The sequence below is a fragment of the Colletotrichum karsti genome (assembly GCF_011947395.1).
Source record: "Colletotrichum karsti strain CkLH20 chromosome Unknown Scaffold45, whole genome shotgun sequence".
Taxonomy (NCBI): domain Eukaryota; kingdom Fungi; phylum Ascomycota; class Sordariomycetes; order Glomerellales; family Glomerellaceae; genus Colletotrichum; species Colletotrichum karsti.
This window is the reverse complement of record NW_024065945.1, coordinates 415878-429139: the sequence shown is the minus strand read 5'-3', so window position 1 is coordinate 429139 and position 13262 is coordinate 415878. Positions and strand designations below refer to the sequence as shown.

General features: G+C 55.9%; 7 protein-coding genes across 7 annotated transcripts; 3 read left to right on the top strand and 4 right to left on the bottom strand.

Moving 5' to 3' along the window:
- Positions 1-193: 193 nt before the first annotated feature.
- On the top strand, positions 194-1114 carry CkaCkLH20_11147 (beta-lactamase-like protein; the record flags this gene model as incomplete). Its single annotated transcript, XM_038893861.1, has 1 exon — positions 194-1114. The coding sequence occupies one exon, from the start codon at positions 194-196 to the stop codon at positions 1112-1114; it is 921 nt and encodes a 306-aa protein (XP_038740961.1).
- Positions 1115-1646: 532 nt separating this feature from the next.
- On the top strand, positions 1647-2744 carry CkaCkLH20_11146 (alcohol dehydrogenase GroES-like domain-containing protein; the record flags this gene model as incomplete). The annotated part of the gene is made up of 1 exon (XM_038893860.1): positions 1647-2744. The coding sequence occupies one exon, from the start codon at positions 1647-1649 to the stop codon at positions 2742-2744; it is 1098 nt and encodes a 365-aa protein (XP_038740960.1).
- A 53-nt stretch (positions 2745-2797) lies between these two features.
- On the bottom strand, positions 2798-3433 carry CkaCkLH20_11145 (uncharacterized protein; the record flags this gene model as incomplete). Its single annotated transcript, XM_038893859.1, has 1 exon — positions 2798-3433. The coding sequence occupies one exon, from the start codon at positions 3431-3433 to the stop codon at positions 2798-2800; it is 636 nt and encodes a 211-aa protein (XP_038740959.1).
- Positions 3434-4010: 577 nt separating this feature from the next.
- CkaCkLH20_11144 (uncharacterized protein) lies at positions 4011-5059 on the bottom strand (the record flags this gene model as incomplete). Its single annotated transcript, XM_038893858.1, has 2 exons — positions 4011-4808; positions 4868-5059. 2 exons carry the CDS (start codon positions 5057-5059, stop codon positions 4011-4013), a joined length of 990 nt encoding a protein of 329 aa, XP_038740958.1.
- A 550-nt stretch (positions 5060-5609) lies between these two features.
- CkaCkLH20_11143 (duf636 domain protein) lies at positions 5610-6131 on the bottom strand (the record flags this gene model as incomplete). Its single annotated transcript, XM_038893857.1, has 2 exons — positions 5610-5641; positions 5699-6131. 2 exons carry the CDS (start codon positions 6129-6131, stop codon positions 5610-5612), a joined length of 465 nt encoding a protein of 154 aa, XP_038740957.1.
- Positions 6132-6833: 702 nt separating this feature from the next.
- Positions 6834-8839, bottom strand: CkaCkLH20_11142 (uncharacterized protein; the record flags this gene model as incomplete). The annotated part of the gene is made up of 3 exons (XM_038893856.1): positions 6834-7296; positions 7346-8687; positions 8755-8839. The coding sequence occupies 3 exons, from the start codon at positions 8837-8839 to the stop codon at positions 6834-6836; spliced, it is 1890 nt and encodes a 629-aa protein (XP_038740956.1).
- A 2342-nt stretch (positions 8840-11181) lies between these two features.
- On the top strand, positions 11182-12818 carry CkaCkLH20_11141 (glycoside hydrolase family 28 protein; the record flags this gene model as incomplete). The annotated part of the gene is made up of 8 exons (XM_038893855.1): positions 11182-11263; positions 11325-11389; positions 11457-11642; positions 11696-11732; positions 11789-11980; positions 12032-12035; positions 12082-12192; positions 12257-12818. The coding sequence occupies 8 exons, from the start codon at positions 11182-11184 to the stop codon at positions 12816-12818; spliced, it is 1239 nt and encodes a 412-aa protein (XP_038740955.1).
- Positions 12819-13262: the final 444 nt, after the last annotated feature.

Genomic DNA, 13262 nt, shown 5'->3' with positions numbered 1-13262 from the left:
GATACGCGATGCATTCCCACGATGCACTCGGCCTCGGGTTCCTGTAGGCAACCGCATAGTCTCAAAACCGATGAAAAGGCGGCCCTATTCATGATTGTTTCTCGCCGTCGTCAATGGCTCATCAGCAGCTTCGAATATCATTCTGCTCACACCCGCAATTGACCAATTGAGACCCCGGTAATCATAGCCCAGCATGGGGTCTGACGATAAGATCTCCCTCGAGTTCATCCCGACCGGGACGTGCTGGATGCGCGAGCCGATGAGCGGCCAGCCCGTCACCAACAGCTTCGTCCCGTTCCGCATGCTCCGCTCCTTCACCGGCCCGTGGCTCGGCCCCCTCCCGATGGGCGCGTTCCTCATCCGGCACCCGAACGGCCCCATCCTCTACGACACGGGCATCTCGACCAAGTGCAATGAGCCCGGCTACTTCCCCTGCTGGAACCCGATCCCGGGTTTCCTTAACAAGTTCGACGTCTCGCCGGAAGACGCCATCGTCAACCGGCTCGCCGAGCGCGGCGTCAAGCCGACGGATCTCCAGGCCATCATCGTCAGCCATCTGCACCACGACCACGCCGGCGGCCTGAAGGACCTGGCGCTCGCAGCGCCGGACGTCCCCATCTACGTCGGGGCGGAGCACTGGGAGGCGTTCGGGAAGCACCAGATCTACGCCGCTATCCAGGGCGCCATCCCCTCGGACTGGCCGCCGAACTTTGAGCCCAGGATATTGGATTTCGACGAGAAGCGACAGGTTGGTCCGTGGAGTCGGTCGTGTCAGATCACTGCCAATGGAACAGTGGTCGCAGTGGATACACCGGGGCATGTGCCAGGCCATATCTCGCTGGTCGTCACTGGAGACAACGACGATGGGACGAAGACGACGTATTTCCTGGCCGGCGACGCGACGTATGGTATTCATCTCCTGGAGAGCGAGGCTCCGGATGGTGCAAATAGCGACCCGTTTACAGCTTTCGAGAGCCTGAAAAAGATCAAGGAGTATGCCAGACATCACGAGGTTGTTGTCTTACCTACGCATGACCCAGATACCCCTCGCCTGCTGAAAGATAGGGTAGTCTATCGTCCGCAAGACGAGGTCGAGGAGGAAGTTAAAACATGAGGGATTCAAGTTGTTTACCAGGAGTTCTGTAAGAAAGGATTTACCATAGACACGGGTAGTAATAAGCCATTGAAGGAAACTTTTATCAGCACTCGGTACATCAGTGAACTCATTGGTTTTCACATGGTCATTACCGACCTACTCCGGACTTTGGAGATAAGGATGAATGATCTGGAAACTGTGAACACAGGCCCCCGACCAAGGTGAGCTGGTTTCAATGATTGGGGGAAACTGTCGACAGCTTCCGAAGGCCCAGGTACATCACACCTCCAATCTCGGCATGTCAGCTTACATGGATTACACGCAGTAGCGAGCCGACATCTGATCGATAATGCTGACTGAATGAATGAGTTGTAAGATAACTGCCAAGTCAAGCCCACGCGGTCTTCATCATCCTGTCAGCGCCATGTTTTCTGGCGGGATCACCCCTCTACACCATCCTCAAAATCGCCAGCTTGACCCCGTTTTTCCACACAGCGTCGACCGACTCACGAAACGCCAGGCAACATTCGCAAACCAACAAACCGCAACCATGATCCCAACAGACATCCCAAAGACAATGAGGGCCATCCAGGTCGTCGAGTTCAACAAGCCCTACCAAATCACCACCGTCCCCGTCCCGACCGACCCCGGCCCCCACGACATCCTCGTCAAAGTCGCCGTCGCCTCGTACTGCCACACCGACAGCCTCTTCCACGCCGGCGCCCTGCCGCTCCCTCTCCCCATCACCGCCTCGCACGAGGGCTCCGGCACGGTCGTCGCGATCGGCTCCGCGGTCGACAACTTCAGGCAGGGGGACCGCGTCATGTGCGGGGTGCCGCTGGGCTTCTGCGGCGAGTGCGCCGAGTGCACCGGCCCGGAGAACTTCACGCACTACTGCACCAACCAGAAGGGCATCCTCGGGATGCAGGTGGACGGGTGTTTTGCCGAGTACGTGAGGGCCGACGCGCGGAGTAGCGTGAGAATACCCGATTCCATCACGCTGCTCAGTGCCGCGCCTTTGGCGTGTGCCGGGCGGACGGCCTGGAGAGGCGTGCAGCAGGCCGGGCTGGAGGAGGGGCAGTGGCTCGCGATTGTCGGGTCGGGAGGCGGGCTGGGGCATTTGGGCATTCAAATGGCCAAGGCCCTAGGCTTGCGTGTTATCGGCATCGAGGCGCGTGATGAAGGTCTGCAGCTTTCGAGGAAGTACGGAGCAGATGTTGTGCTTGATGCGAGGAAGGGCAACGCTGGTGTTGTTGCCGAGCTACAGGAGGCGACGGGCGGGGTTCTCGCGGATGCGACGATCAACTTGGCCGACTCGGCTGCCGGTTTGGCCTGCGCGGTGACGAAGATGCACGGCACGATGCACCAGCTCGCTCAGCCGGCTGAGGTCAAGATCCCGTTCATGGAGCTGATGCTCCGGGACATTACGGTCAGGGGCAGCTTGACCTGTTCTAAGGGAGAGACTGAAGCGATGGCTGAGCACATTGCAAAGCACGGTATCAGGTTGGAGAATAACGTCTATCGTGGACTAGACGAGATCTTTAACGCGGTCGAGCTCGTTCACAGCGGGACGATTAGCGGCAAGGCTGTCATCATTATAGATGAAGAGCAATTGAAACGGGACGAGGAAATTGGGGCAACGTATTAATCTTTTGTATATGCAAATGCATTGTCTATGAATACAACAGTTCATCTCAGAATTCATGACTTTTGAGGTGACCCCTTCTCGGCCGTCGCCGTGACATCTCGGCGGTGTTTGTCCCACGGGCTTCCTCCACGATTCGTGGGAGTATCGCCATGATGACTGGCGACCTTGGTGTCCATCATAGGTGTGGAAGGCCTGTCGCCCTCCTTATGTCCTCCCGTCCCGAAGAAGCCCTGCAGCCTGTGAGATATGCCGCCCTCCGTGTTGCCGGTACTTCCACTCGTACCTGAAGGCTTGGAAGGACCGTGAGTCTCAATGGCTCTGCTGTTCGCGTTTCCACGACCATGTCCTCCGCCAACTGCGCCCGCATCAGAGGGGAACTTCTCGGTCGGTCCCTTGGCGGTGTCGCGGTTCGGGTTCTGCGTGTTGCCGCTCTTGAGGCCGGAGCCAATGTCGGTGCCGCCGGTCGCGTGGTTCATGCCTACGCCGGCACCGCCCATGCCGAGGTCGCGCTTCGCGTTCGCCTGTTCTTTCTTGATCGCGACTTCGTCGGCCGTGGGACGAGGCTTGTCGGTGTCGTGAACATGTTGAGCAGGGTCGCCGAAGGTGTTCGGCTTGCGGAAGTAGTAGACACCGCCGCCTAGGACGGCCGTGGCGCCGAGGATGGGTGTTACGAGGCCTCTTTTCGACATTGTGGGATGTGGTATCAAGTCGAGTAGAATCTAACGTCTATAACGATGCAAATAATCTGGTAAACAGATGCTGTAGGTTCCTTTGGTGGTAATGAAGAGTCGCGTTGGCAACACCCAGGCAAACAGCTTTCCGCAAAGCTGGTTTTAATCGACATCCCTTGTGACGAACCCATGGCATCATCCGCGGCGTAGGTTGCCCCTACCCAACGCGCTCATGCCTCATCCGATGCGAGGGGGCGCATATCGATGACAGCTTGTGGTATGGGCGATGACATCAGGATGCGATCTAGCGGAGCGCCCTCTCGTTCGATTGCGATTTTTTGTCTGGGGCCCGATCGGCAGGAACCGCGCATCGATGACGACTTTGTTTGATTCGCCAATTGGGGGCGGGCTTTCAGCCGCTCTCGCGAGCTAGTGAAACAGTCCACCGGATCTGGGATCTGAGCTTTTCGAGGATCGATCGTGGGAAGTGTTTTACTAAATGCTGCGTCTCATCTGGATGCATCTCTTTCGCAGGGTCCCCGAGCGGGTCCATCACCGACCGGGCCTCGGCCTCGATGTGGGGTCTGAGCGGGTCTCACGGGGCCGGGGAGAGGGGGGCTTCCGGTTCGGCGTCGGAGTACTCTTTCTCCCGGAGAGCTTCTTGTGCCAGAAGTGCTTCGATGGCGACGGCGCCCTGCTGCTCCATCCAGCTCGATCTTTGGCCCAGCAGCCGCCTCGCGTACAAGCAAAGAACCGCCATCAGCGCGGCTGCGACCGATGTCGACTGCAGCACGATGAACCCCGTCCCGAATTGCGCGTTCACATTGCCGGCGCTGGGTCTGTTGACGTAGTTCCTCAGAAGCATCCCGTTCAGCAACAGACAGAATGCCGGGAGGAACACGGCGACCGGCAGCATGGGCCACATCCACATGCGATACCGGTCCCAGAAGGTCGACGGGAGGGCCTCGATCTCGGCCCGTGAGCCGCGCGGGCAGGGACACACGCGCTTGAAGAACGGGAAGTAACACTGGCACTGCAGTGAACTTGGTCGAAGATGGATGAGAGCCTCGATGGTGAGCAGGAGAATGAGGAAAATGATGGAGTACAAGTGTGTAAAATACGGAAGTGCCGGGGGCATGTCGTAGTTGCTGAAGCGGAACGAGTCGAAGAAGGGCGAGGTGCATTGCCCCGTGCTGCGGAAGCAATCCCAGGAGGTCGACGGCGCGCCGAGCTTTTCGCCGATTTCGATAAAATGCCGTGGCAGGTCGGGTTGGGAGGAGACCAAGGCCGCCGTCGAGTCCGCGTGGTATTCGTAGCCAAAGCTCGACAGAAAGAAGTGCATCGTGACGAGGTACGAGCCGGGTTTGGAGGGAGAGGGCACGATCCCGTCAAACTACAGTGAGGATTCAATCAGTCACCCGACGTGCATGAGCATCGAGCAGTAAAACCAACCTTCACGATTGACAGACTCGACAGACCGAGCCGCTGGGTTCCGTCGGCGTTGCGCGTAATCCATGTGCCGGCGACAAGATTCAATAATTGCACGATGCCAGTGTAGGCGCTGAGAGCATACGCGAGAGCCAGTAAAGCCGTCCTCGTGCGTTGGCGCATGCCGGGCTTCTTCGTCGTCGTCAATTTCTCCATTCTGCTCGGTCTCAATCCTCCGCGAAAGAGGTCGTTCTAGACTTTGAAGATGCCGGTGCCGTCCCAAGACAATCAATCGGTTGATCTTATGCGCAAGCTGCTTCAGATGAACGCGGGGTTTTGAACGGGAGATGAACGGCTTTAAAGCCTACTGAGGGTGTGTGTTGGTTGGGGTCCGGGGTCGCCGGGGCTGTGCCGCCGAGGAGTTTACTCGTGTTCTAGAAAAAGCTTCGCCTTCGCTTTCGCAAAAACGCCACGGCTTGGCGGGAACGGAAAAGTTGAACCAGATCGTGGCCGATTGCGAAACAGTAGCATCTTCTATATACGCGAAACCGATCCCAATCATTCGGCCTGACAGGATATGACAGCTGCCATCAGTCATCCTGTCCCGCCCTTTACGTACAGTCGGGGTTGTCGTTCAGCTGCGGAACTCCGTCTTTCTTCGTATCCGATATCCCTGGCATACGCGTATTTCGCATGATTTGACCTAAACTTCACAGCCTCCATCTCTTCAACGTCGCGATCGCCCCCTTTCCATCTTCAGCCCCAATCACTGTTTGATCTCTTGCTTATGGAAAACACCTGGACTCAAGTTAGTGGCTTCGAGCCTACGCGTACGCCGTTGAAGTAGGGCCATACCTTCAATCTGCGGCATCCAGCCCTCGCGCTGCGAGCAGAAGAACTCGCCCCTCGGCGGCACCTTGTCCGGCTCGTCGAACGTCCCCCACACGACGTACCGGAACTTGTCGGCCGCGGCCTCTCCGTATTCGCAAGTGAAGGCGCCGCAGTCGCCGCAGAACTCACGGATCACGCCGTTGTCCTGTTGAACTTGCGCGGCTCGCCCTCGGTGTAGGAGAAGCCCTCCAGTGGCACCTGCGACGGTCGGTTTCGCTTCTGTGAGAGGGAGGAGAGATGTGCGACGTACCTTGGTGGTCAGGCCGTAGTTGGTCCCGAAGGCCCGTTTGCAGCTTGAGCAGTGGCACAGCGATGTTCTCGCGTCGTCTGGGGAGTCGAGTTCGACGGAGTACTGCAGCTTGCTGCAGACGCAACGGCCGTCTAGCGTAGTAGGCATTCTTGTGATGTGGCTAGGAAGACACTTATGGAATTTGATTATAAGCTGTCGAAGGTAGGTGGTGTGCTAACGTTTTCACGTTTCATTTCATTCTGTTTCGAATCAAAATGTCCCGAGCACTCTTTATGAATCCTCAGCAGTGGTTCTGATGCTCGATGCCATCATGATGTTACCGCAGGCACGCCTCGGCTGAGATGACTGCTTTCTGACGTCACGATCTTCACCCGCAAATGCACTCGCTGAGAGAATGCGCAGTCTTCTAGGGTTGGTAAACATTATCCGATATTCACAAACTAGATTGTATGTTTATCTGCACATTGTCAAGTTCGATTAGAGACACTCGATCGATACTGCATCGGCATTTTCAACTATGCGAGTTATGAGTTGACGTCGCATCTATGTGAGCTTAAGGTGTACTAAGAAGGACGGGATGACAGAATACGGATTGCCAGCTCGGGGATAGGGAGTACTATTGTTACTGCCGTAACTGTCTATCATATGCTGTGCATCCGATGGCTATCGAACCGGCCATAGTAAGTTGCGGTGAGACCAGCCGGCCCAGGGAGAAACACTCATCGAATCTTCTGTTTTGCTGCAACAAACAATAAGAGAGCATACAAGCACTTCATTGTTCTATTCAGACATCAGACATTACGCTACATACGTCGACTTCAGGGACGCGCTCATCAACACCAGGCAGTCTCAACTTCCTCGCCACTTCTCGAAAGACTTCAACACCGTCAGAGCCCACGTTCCCGAGTCGCGCCAGCCTTCTCTTTCCATCGGCACGCTGGGCCCGACGTAGACCTGCCGCGGGTGAACCTTTGCCATCCTCGCGAGCTCCTGCAGCCGGACCGCATGGCGTGTCTGCAGCGCAAAGAAGTCGTCAAACAACACCGAGCCGAGGACTCTGAGAGTGCCGTCAAACTCATCCTGGCCATCTTGCCCACCCCTTCTCTGGCCTCTTACGTCGTCTTCTGGGAAGGGTGCTCTCGCGGTCAATATGAAGCTCCCGAGGTCACCGCGAGGGATCACCGGCTCGGCGTTGTCCTCGACAGGGTTGATGTGCGACTCGATAGACGCCTTGTCGGCGACCAAGAAGATCTGCTCTGCCATGGGGACGAAACCCTCGCATGCCGGCGTCTTGATGTAATCCTTGTAATGCCTGTGAACGTCAGCAAGCACTCATGACAAGATTGGGACGGGTAACTCACTGCTTCGCCGCCTCGACGTCGCCCTCCGGGATGCCATGCTCCCGGCCATCGAGCCACCGCACCTTGCACATCGGCTTCAAGCTCTGCGCACCATCCACCCCCTCGCCCCAAACCGTAACGCTCTTCCTGAACTTATCCAAGAAGCTCTTCCACTCCTCGTCAGAATGCTCATAGCAGATCCTGTACCCGACGAATCCCCAAATCCTCACCGGACGATTCGCCATCGTCAACATGAGCCTGACCTGCGCGACCCACGGCTCGTCCCCAAGTTGAGGCGGCGGCCCCCGCAGTTCCGATCTCGCCTGCTTGTACTGGCTAACCTGCGACCGGCACTGTTCCCCCAGGCTCGCCGGATCCGAAGGCTCCCCGGGTCGCGTGCCGCTGCGGAGCCGGTTCATGATGTGCTGGTGGCTGAGGAACTTGCATCGCATGCCGTAGATCTTGGACCGGAGGCGCATGTCGGACGGGAAACTCGTCATCGGCTGCTCGCCGGCATACCCGTTCCAGTCCTCCTTTATCCTCGCAACCGCCGAGGTGAGGGTCTGCAGACGAAAACCGGACGTGTGCAGCATGATCTTGGTGTCGGCCTGGTTCGTGAGCCCCGTGAGATCGTGTATCCGGTCCAGAATCTCCATCTGCTCCGGCGAGGGCAGCGATCCGTCCGTGGCGCCCGTCGTCCTGCTCAACCGCTCAAGCTGCACCTCTCTCAACTCGTCTATCCGCGCAAGCGTCCACGAATGCGCCCTGGCGGCGACCGTCTGCAGGTAGTCCACCATGTACTCCTCCCACAGCGCCGTGACCGACACGGGACCGCGGAAACGCCTCCTGCGGTACTCGTTCAGCGCGTTCTGGAAGTTGCTGCACGCCTCCCAGACCTCGTTGTGCGTCTTCAGCCGGCGGTAGTGGCTGTGCGGGAGGTTGAGGTACTCGAAGGCGTCGACGACCTGGCACAGGTGCTGACACGCGCGCTCGAAGTTGGCGGGCTCGTCGAGGCCCCTTTGGCGCCATCGCGTCATCGACATGGGAGGCAGGCCGTTCAGCAGCCGGGTCTTCGTGTGGTGCAGGTCGCGGTCGCACTTGGTCCCCGGGGAGCTGAAGTCGTTGAACAGGTTGCCCATGCCGCCGACGGAGCTGATGATTCGGAACATGGCGTTGTCGAAGCGGCTCTGCGAGTTGTTGTACGGCTCGGGCGCCCACTCCGTGTACGGCGAGAAGAAGAGGCCCTTTTCGTCATCTTCGAAGCTGCGTGGTTGCGTGAAGTCCTTGCCGCTGAACAGCTTGCCCCCGATGAAGAGCAGAGAGAAACCAGTGGCGGTGTAGCTGGGCAAGGGGCTATCATCGTCTGGAAGAGGCGTGAGAAATGGTACGTGGTAAGAGGAGGTCGTCGTCGCCGCCTTTGGCTCACTTACTCACTAACACGAGCTGCGGGTGATTGTAGTTGGGGTTGACCATGTCAACCCCTTCAGGGTTGTTAGTCGTAGCACGCCACGGCATATTGACCTAAGGTATTCAATTGCGAATGTCACGGCTGGCTGGCAAAACGGTGAAAAGATCCAGATGAAAAAAGGGATGAAGAAAAAATTGAGACTATTTTATAACGGCTCATTTCCCAAAGTCCAAGACACTTGTTGGTGCCGTTGGTTCAAAAAGGAACCATGGGCTCATTTCTGCCTGCGCAGCCCTGTAGAACATGTCCAATAGGGGGTGCTGGTTGGAGCAGGGGATGTCGGAACGAGGAAGTCTAGTGGTCTTGGAGCCTGGATGGCGGGCCCATGGCGCTCAAAACGGCAACGTTGCCTGGACAGAGTGTTTTTGAGTCTGGCGCGATGGATTCAGACGCAAGCCGCTTATCGGATAAAGCTGACACGAAAAGCTGAAGAGAGAAAATAGAGCTGAGATGGCTTCAATATCCACTTTCACGAACAATAGCCGTTATGTTGAGCTGACTACTGCAACGGCATCGCCATCAATGGTCTTGAATATATCGGATAGTGATCGTTCAGCATCCTTCCAAGGTTGATGGTAGATTGCGTACCCTAAGAACTGCTCATCAGAAAACGGTCTGTCCGACTTTTTGACTTCAAAATCATCACTTTCAGCTTGTCATGCCGACTAAAAGCATGGGTTAATGAGTTTGAGAGCAATTTACTTTAATGAGATGTTGAACTGCTATATGAAGAGTTGAGCGTCCGTTTTCTTCCACAGGCTTCCTTGTCATGAAGGTCACCTTCAGCAATTCTCAAGTCGCCATGGTTAGTGCCACTGCCTTCATGTCTCTTAACTACTTAACGAGCAATTTCATCTCGCAAGGAATGTTCAGGTCTGAAATAGTCGCATTGTTTGATTCAGCTTCAGTTGAGTACGGCATTCCATGGAAGTATGAAAGCCTATTGCGCAGAACAATCAATATACGTTCGATTGACGGACTTTCGAAGTGTTCTCATTTCCTGTCGGCAAGTACAGCTTGAGCCTCTCATAGACGTGTTGCCTCGGTGTCATCATGGTTCTAGATGCATGAGATGAAGGAAGTCAGGGAAAACGCACGACATATACGTATGAAGTATTTGACGAGAGCATGCATCCTGTTAAGTAGATAATCATGATGAAGAACGAAGAATTGAGAGCTGATATTTAAGCATTTTCATTAGAAGTGCAACTTGGAGTATGCCATAACATCGACGACGATTGAAGATGGCCAGTAGTTGTATGAGCAGGAGTATTGAAAGTGCCTAGTGGAATCGGATGGGACTACCAAGTAGTCAGCCTTGGTCGTGGACGGATCGTACACCATTGAGAATACGTCTTCTTTTCTCTTCCATTCTTCCTCGTCAACGAAGTGCCCCAACCCAAGATCGTGGAGTGCTTGATGGGGCAACTACGTCCGTGTTATTTGAGACGCTTGATAGTAACGGCACTCTGGATTACGACCTCTGCTTAACGGGCATTCTATTGTGATGCTTTGGCTCTACCATTGGTTCTCTCCTGTGGTTGAATTTCCATGGCACTCGGGTAGAAGTAGCTTGAAGTTGAAACAACGATCGCAGGAGTGAGCCTGGCGATACTGGAAGCGACGACTCCTGTGACGATGAAGAGGGTACGTCATCAGCAATGGCAAAAAAACGATGGTGATACCTGTCGCTTGAGCTTCGATAAGCTGCATGCTTAATGAAATCACGTTCTTAGCCTTTGTAAGATGGAAGCTGTTGGGAATAACCAGCACCTAGTCTAGGACTCTAGGTGTTGGAAATTGCTAGCTTGAATAACCATCGATTCGACAACAGGGCAAGCAATGTGAAATTAAGACAATTATTTCCTTCAAGACTACGGGTACTCATGATGCTGATATGTTCGGTACCCGGCACCACGACTCAGGCCGCTCGGAAGCCGGCTAGATAACTGCATGGAAGCGGTTACCTCGGATGCAGGCAGTCAATCTATCCGGGCCAGAAACCGCCCAATACCCCTGACGGATGGAACCACGGGCGCAAGGACCCGTCGATCGATAAACAATTTCCCACCATTCACTGTCGGCAAGGGGGTTCTCGAAGCTGATTCTCGGAGGGCATTAGAGTTCGAGTCGGCTCTCCTCGCAATAGACCAGTTGCTCACGGGCGGTTCTCGATTGGACGGGAAAACAACTACACGGCGTTTCTCGAAATTGAAATCTTCCGTCGAGAAACACACATCATGAGATGAACTGTCCAGGCCTTGCGGGCTTTGTCTGGGCTGGTAAACGATTTGTATAAAATGATAGACGTCGACATGTCTTGGCATCCGGGGTAAGCAACGTGGGCACTAGGGCGGTTCGAGCTGAGATCCTACTCCAGATCTTCACAATGGCTGCCAAGACTCTGATCTCCGTCATCTCCGTGCTCTCCCTCGTCAGCTCCGCTGCAGGTCTGACCTGTCAAGTTGCCGGTTGGTAACCTTAAAAATCTTCTTGTTTTCTATTGGAAATATCAGACTGACCATCGAACAGGAGGGGCTTCGGACGACTCTCCTGCGATCCTGGCTGCCTTGAAGCAGTGCAACAACGGCGGGACTGTGCGTGGCATCACGGACATCTGACATTTAACGGACATGAGTGGCTGACGTCATATTCACTTTGCAGGTCGTTCTTGACAATACTTACACGATCGGATCCGTCCTCAAGACGGACGCGCTGTCCAACATCGCCATACAGCTTTCCGGGACGATCAGCCTGAGCACGGATCTCAACTACTGGCAGAAGAACTCCATCCAGCTTGGCTACCAAGATGCTTACACGGCCTGGGCCATTGGCGGCAGCAACATTCACGTAGGTCCAGAGATATACACAGTTGACGCGATGGTCACTGACAGCTGTTCCAGATCTACGGCGGTGGTAGCTACAACGGTGGCGGCGACGGTAAGTCGTCCTTTTTCACTGTCAATCAATGATGGGTGCATGCTAAAGGAGTCCAGCGTGGTACTCGGCCGGCAAGACTGGCCCGATCATGTTGACTCTTCTGAATGCGAAGAATGTCCTCATCGAGCACATCAACATGAACAAGAGCCCGTTCTGGCATAACCTGGTTGATGGCTGCACCAACGTGACGTACAGCCACGTCAACATGAACTCGGTCCAGACCAGCGGGAAGCAAGCACAGAATACCGGTACGTCTCGTCCATGCCATCATGTGAGAACCTCAGCTAACACCCGACCAGACGGGTAAGTTTGGATGTTCGCCCGGGAGATGTGAGACTAACCCGATCAGCTGGGACACCTACCGCAGCTCGCAGGTCACCATCACAGACTGCACCATCATCAACGGCGACGACTGCGTCTCCTTCAAGCCCAACTCCACCGACATTCTCGTCCAGAACCTGTAAGTCGACACCTCGACCACCCCCCCGTCCGAACCGCGGCATCCTGACTCGTCCGTCCCGCAGCTACTGCCAAGGCTCCCACGGCATCTCGGTCGGCTCCCTGGGCCAGTACGCCGGCCAGGTCGACATCGTCAAGAACGTCCACACCAAGAACGTGACGATGGTCAACGCCTCCAACGGCGCCCGCATCAAGGCCTGGGGCGGCAGCGCCTCGGCGACGTCCACCAAGGGCGGCGGCACCGGCCTGGTGCAGAACATCACCTTCGAGGACTTCGTCATGAAGAACGTCGACCTCCCCGTCGTCATCGACCAGTGCTACATGACCAGCGCCGACGCCTGCGCCCAGCACCCGTCCGGCGTCCGCATCGCCGACGTCCACTACGTCAACGTGGCCGGCACGGGGGGCAAGGCCTCCGAGGTGGTCTCGATGGTCTGCAGCGACGTCTGCGAGGACATCACCGCCACGGGCACCAGGCTCGTGGGGACCAAGGGCACGTCCGAGTACATATGCAAGAACATCGCCTCGGTCGACAAGCTCGACTTCCCGTGCAGCGCGACGGGTGTCACGGTCGGCGGGACATCCAAGACTTCAAAGTCCGCCAAGCCCACCTCCACTAAACACTAGAGGCAGTTGACGACGCAGAATCTGGGGGACGTTGAAGATTCATGAAGAGGGAAACATTATGCGGCACTTTGACACGTTCGACTCAGCAGATAGTTCTAAAGATAGCCTGACAAGTTTCACGAAACCAGACGGCAATGCGATTCGAATCGGCAATTCATGCTGTGTCCTTAGTCGCGTGCGTTTCAAACGACCCCAATTTTCACGAGTAAAGCCTAGGGCCACAAGTTTGCTTCATGTGATGATCCGGCAAGGCGCTGATCATCAATAATAAGTTTTCTCTGAGGGTCCCCATCCTCTCCAAAGTGCTTCCATCTCAAGGCTTCAATGTTGATCACGAGGCTGCGCTGTTCCATGGATTTCATTCCTCGAATCCTACGGTGTCCACCTCCGCGCCAAGCTGGGAATTCTTAGCTTCCGCCCGACACCGCCGTTGACAGCCGCGGA